Here is a 6000-nt window from a genome sequence, read left to right on the forward strand (position 1 = left end):
CAAGGTCAGTAACTAGCAGGGTCAGCAACGGGAGATCATACAGCATAAGCAAGAACACAGGAACAAAGGTCACGGGGAAGCTGAAGAAAATCTAGCACTTAGCATACACCAGTGTTCCCTCTAGATAGGTAGCTTGGCGCCTATAGGCATGGACGTGCGCGCCAATGCGCGTTGACGCACACAGATGCGCCTACGTGTCAATGCATATTGGATATCGGCACAAGCTTGTCTGTGTGGTACATGTGCAGCGCATGAGCATTAGCTGCAGAAGAATAAGCATTAGCTGTAGTAGAAGCATTAGTCTTAGCTGTGCGAGTATTGGTCCTCTGACAATAGGTGACATTGCACCATGTGAAGGAAAAGGGAACATCATGCCTGGAGCAGGCAATCGGCTTGCTTTAGTTTCCCAACCCAGACAGTAAAATGACAGCTTGGATCTGATTGGTTGCCATGTCCAGTTATAGCACACCATGCCATCGCACTGACCCCCTGTGTCTTATTGCAGAAATATTACATCCTTCTCATTCTCACGGATGGAGTGGTGACAGACATGGCGGACACGCGGGAGGCCATTGTGCGGGCGTCCTACCTGCCCATGTCCATTATCATTGTGGGCGTAGGAAACGCAGATTTTACCGACATGCAGATTCTGGATGGAGATGACGGCATCTTGCGAGCACCCAAAGGGGAGCCCGTCCTCCGAGATATTGTGCAGTTTGTTCCATTCCGGGAATTCAAAAATGTAAGTTGTGATCTGTCTCATCTTTTTACCTTTCGTAAGGAATGTCAACATGTGTGCATGATGATTACATGTAATAAAAACTCCCAAATGCTGAAAGCAGGCAACAAGCTAAATACCTGCCTAATACCTGACCTGATTTTTCTCGAATTGACTGAATGGGTTGGCTCCTTGTGCTGCTTCACGCACTCATTGAGCTCTGCTGTATAGGGACTGATACCTTCAGTTACTTATTCTGCTTTAAAAAAAAAAAAAACATTTAAGTCTGTATTAAAAAATACAAAGCTGAGTATTTTTTTACATGCCTGGAGTTCAGTTTTACAATTTGGGGTGAAAAGAGAGAACACTGCAGTGGCTGATTCCTTTCAGAATTTCTCATTGTCTTTGAAAAGTTTGTATGGAGCCATTTAGAGCAGGCAGGGACTGGAAATGGGTCACTCTTGTGACTTATTAGCTATGTGTGTAGTTTGAGCTTCAGCTATTGACCTCTGTAAACAACAGATTTTTTCCCCCAGCAAAGCAGCTAAGACTAGCCTGGCATACATGTGAAAGGGAGTCTACAGCTCCACCTGCAGGCAGAAAGTAGTATTCTTTTTTAAATGTATTTGTTTTAATTGTTTTTAATGAGTTTTGCAATACAAATACAATTAAAAAAAATACAAAATACACAAATACTAACAGTTACTTCTGATGGTCAAACCTACTGTATTGTGCTCCACTCCAAGCTACTGTCACACCACTCTCTCCATAGGAACATAAATAAGGCAAAAGCCTAAAAATGGAAAAAAACAATCGTACTTTTTTTATTTCTTGTTTTACTTTTTTTTTTTTTATTTCTCTTTATTGAAAATTTTCCTTGGCAGTACAAAACAGAGCCATTGGGGCATACCCCGGCCAACCGGTGCACATAGTCATGTGCATACCATAGTACTACTAACAGAATATCTAAAAGCTACATATTCTTAACTAAACACAACACAATCACTGCTCAGGTAACACATGGTAGGATTTTGATATGAGATATTGTTTCTTGGGGGACTGTCTCCCGTTTTTAGTTATTGGCCCAGGACTTTATAGGGACATTTGAGAATAAATGTAGTTGTTTTTATTTTTAGCCTAGCATCTCTGACTATCCATCTGGGGTCATTCTTGTTTTACTTTTAAAGTAATATTAAAGTCTCTTTTTTTCATTTAAAAATAACAAACATGTTATACTTTTCTGCTCTATGTAATGGTTTTGCACAGAGCAGCCCCGATCCTCCTCTTCTTGGGTCCCCCGTCGGAGCTCCTGCCCCTCCCTCCTGCCAAGATCCCCCACAGTAAGCAACTTGCTATGGGGGGGCACCCGAGCCGAGCTGCTTCTGTGTGTGTTCTTTCAGACACAGAGCCGTGGCTCTGTCCCGCCCCCTCTCTCTACTCATTGGCTCACTGACTTTGATTGACAGCAGCGGGAGCTAATGGCGCTCCGCTGCTTATCTCAGCCAATGAGGAGGGAAAGTTCCGGACAGCCGAAACTCTCGTGCAACAATGATGGATCGGGATGGGGCTCAGGTAAGTATGGGGGGGGGGCTTTAGAACCACTTTAATGTTACTTTGTAGTAAAGCAAGGGAGCATAAAAAAAACCCCAGTAGTGTATTAATGCTTTACTAAACAAAATGCTACACCTACAAACTTCCTTCAGTTTTGGAAAAACAATACATGGCATACAGAGTATCACAATGTTTGCATATAACATATAAAAGCACAAGCTATCTATCCTTTTTAGCAAATGCACAAGGAACAATGTATGCAATAGGGAATACACTAAAAGTTACTTGTTCCTGGTAATGGGGTCTTCTTCCTTTTATTCAGGATCTCTCCAGATTGCTCTATGCTTCTTGGAGTCCTGCAAAACTACCTCTTTGTGTCCCTGTCTGTGTTCCAGTCCTTTGTCCCCTCTCCCTACCTCCTGCCTCTTGCCCCAGTAGCATGAGCCGGTGGACCAGCCCAACGAGTTTATTAGCACATGAATAGGGGCAGGATAGCTTCTACTTATATTTATGTTATAAAAATCACAAAAATTACGATAATTTATACTAATATACTGCAAATAAGTTATTCTGCCATTGAACTTTAGTGAACTGTATGTGCTGTCCATGAAAACCAATTCAATTTGATTCCACCGTTCGGTTTCTAACTTAGTTGTTCTTCTTTCATACACTTTGATAAATGAGGCCCCTCGTGGTAAAGCGTGGAATGCAAAACAATCTTTGTTGGAGATTTGTTACTTTCACTGTACTTTTTCTGGTTGTGTGTTTCAGGCATCTCCGGCTGCCCTGGCCAAATGCGTTTTGGCTGAAGTGCCCAAACAAGTGGTAGAATATTACAGCTACAAAGTCTTTCCCCCGCGTTGTCCAAAAGTAGATTCCCCGGACTCTGCTCTCAACTCTCCTCAGTGAGCTCCTCTACAAGTTCTACATTCCCCACCCGTCCTTGGATAGAGCAGAAAGCCTACAGACCACAACATTCCAACTATCGTCCATCAATACCATCTCATGTGCACAGTTTTATCAGCTAATCAGACAACTGAAATCACCATGAATCATTTCAGCGTGGACCAATGAGCATTAACTGGCTGCCATGACACTGATTGGCTTGTATACACCAATGCTTCATGCAGCCTACAGAGAACAAAATGGCGTCCACCATTACAAAAATTCAACTTTGTTTAGATAATGTTTGTTCTAAAGGTTCTGCTGAGTTTTTCAGGGTCCTGTTGCTCGATTTTGACATCTCATACCAACGAGTCCCTGAATCAAATCACAGCTAATCTAAATGTATTATATGGAACTGGAAATTCCAATGTGCAGTTTCCGTAAGTGCCGGCATGGGGACAATCTGAGAGTGCTGACCACCTGCATCAACGATTGGCCTAACCTTAATATTTGGTGTCATCACTGGATAAGAGGTCAAGCAGATTGGCCTAACCCCAATAGTTGGTGACATCACTGGATAAGAGGTCAAGCAGATTGTCCTAACCCTAATACTTGGTGGCTTCACTGAATAAGGGGTCAAGTAGATGGGCCTAACCTTAATACTTGGTGGCATCACTGGATAAGAGGTCAAGCAGATTGGCCTAACCCCAGTAGTTGGTGGCATCACTGGATAAGAGGTCAAGCAGATTGTATTAACCCCAATACTTGGTGGCTTCACTGAATAAGGGGTCAAGCAGATAGGCCTAACCTCAATACTTGGTGGCATCACTGGATAAGAGGTCAAGCATCAACCCATCTCCAGCATCCTTTTATGTTGTGTGCTTTGGTGGACAGAAGCAGCTATGAAATCTTGTTCACCCGGCAAATCTCCAGATTTCTGTTTTATTTCTACAAAAAAAGATCTGAGATACCAGAGTACGTTCCTTTTGAAATGGAAGCCTTTCATAAGCTCAACCTAACGCTTCATTAATGCTCGCTTCAGCCCCCCCCCCACCCCCACCCCTTATTCATGCAGCCAGACACTGAAGGGCTTGTGGAAATCTGAATTATCAAGCACATGTTGGCTCATTAAAAGTATCTACAAAGGAATCTCATGGGTCTCGGTAGCTTGCATGAAAACACAAGTCCATGTGATTTTACTTTTGATATTTCTGAAATTAACACATCTAATAGCAAGTCAAAAAGGATCCGAGGGGTGGGATGTTAAGGTGGGGGGGGGGTTGGGGGTGGTGCATGAAAAAGGCTTCTGGGGGTCGCTTGAAGCCATCTGCAGAGGATGCAAATGCAACCGAATGCGATGTCTGTGGAAGAGCAGATAAGCTTCACATCTCTTCAGTTTTGCTCACCTTGGACTTTTCATGTGCTCTGACTGAATGACGAATGACTGTAAGCTGATTTTTTTTCTTTCTTTAGGATGAGTCATGTTCAAAAGTTAATCAACATCCTCTAAAATCAGATTCTGAGATGACAATTGTGACACGAAGATACAAAGTCTTCACTAATAGATTGAAGATAATAGATGGAAGCGCTCATACAACATGATCTACGTACCTATGTTACGTATGTTAGGTGTAAGATATATTGATAGCTTACATACAATGCTACATTAAAAGGCAAAACACACCCAACACTAATATTTAAAGGAAATTTGTTCTCATTCTACTTTTTGTCAACTTAAAGGAGTTGTAAACCCCTGTGGTTTGCATTCTATGAATTAAGGTGAAAAACCTTCTGTGCTGCAGCTGCCCCCCAGAGCTCTCCTTTTTCTTACCTGAGGCCGATCGTTCCAGCGACGAGCATGAGCACAGCATCTCCAGCCACTGTCTTGGGTCCTCATTGGATAGATTAATAGCAGCGGGAGCCATTGGCGGGGCCGAGTCCTGCTGTCTGTGTCAATGAGCGCAGCAGTCGGACTCTGGAGCGCGCCACATGGGTGCCCCCCCTGGAAAGCAGCTCTCCATGGGGGGCATGGAAAAGAAGCAAGGTAACAGCGCTCTCTGCAGGGACAACTTAATCCATACACCAGGTCCACTCACAGGTGCCGAGGCTCGATGTGTCCCAACACACTCCAATGCAACAGTAATAAGGAGAGCCGGCAAAACTGTAATCCTTGAAGTGACGTTTATTGGTACATCAGAGTGACAATAAAACAATAAAGCTGACGCGTTTCGGCAATAGCCTTGGTCGTAGCTATGACCAAGGCTATTGCCGAAACGCGTCAGCTTTTTTGTTTTATTGTCACTCTGATGTACCAATAAACGTCACTTCAAGGATTACAGTTTTGCCGGCTCTCCTTATTACTCTCCATGGGGGGCACTCGCTGAAGAGGAGGAGTGCCGCTGGGGGAGCCCAGAAAAGAAGGCTCAGGGCTGCTCTGTGCAAAACCCTTGTAAACAAACCTTTCCAATCACTTTAAAGGGTAACTCCACTTTCCTGGGGGAAAATAAATCAGCAAATAAAAAATTATTTTTAAAAATCTAGCGTATACAATTTGGTACACAGGTCATATTGTAATTAAATGTTATTAAAAATTCCCTTTCCTTTTCAATCTGCAGCCGCTGTAATTTTCTGTAAAATGCAATGTGGCCACCTGGAGGCCCTCTGCACACAGATGGTATACAGAACACCCCAGAAGTCTGCACTAAGATGCAAGTCAGATTTTGGGCATCCCCTGCAACAAAAATATCATTTTTGGTGAGATACTCCCAAAGGGAAATCACATTTAAAGGGATGCAGACCCTGACACTTTCCTCATTAGAGCCCTGCAGGTGCAGCAGCTGATTTAT

General features: G+C 43.3%; 1 protein-coding gene across 1 annotated transcript in view; it reads left to right on the forward strand.

The window, feature by feature from the left end:
• Positions 1-4420, forward strand: part of CPNE7 (copine 7) — a 142497-nt gene extending 138077 nt beyond the window's left edge. The window contains exons 13-14 of the mRNA XM_073603910.1: positions 506-742; positions 3041-4420. Of these exons, the coding sequence (XP_073460011.1) occupies positions 506-742; positions 3041-3178 (375 nt within the window). The 3' untranslated portion in view covers positions 3179-4420. The remainder of the gene's footprint in view (positions 1-505; positions 743-3040) is intronic.
• Positions 4421-6000: the final 1580 nt, after the last annotated feature.

This window comes from Aquarana catesbeiana, linkage group LG11, assembly GCF_042186555.1.
Source record: "Aquarana catesbeiana isolate 2022-GZ linkage group LG11, ASM4218655v1, whole genome shotgun sequence".
Taxonomy (NCBI): Eukaryota; Metazoa; Chordata; class Amphibia; order Anura; family Ranidae; genus Aquarana; species Aquarana catesbeiana.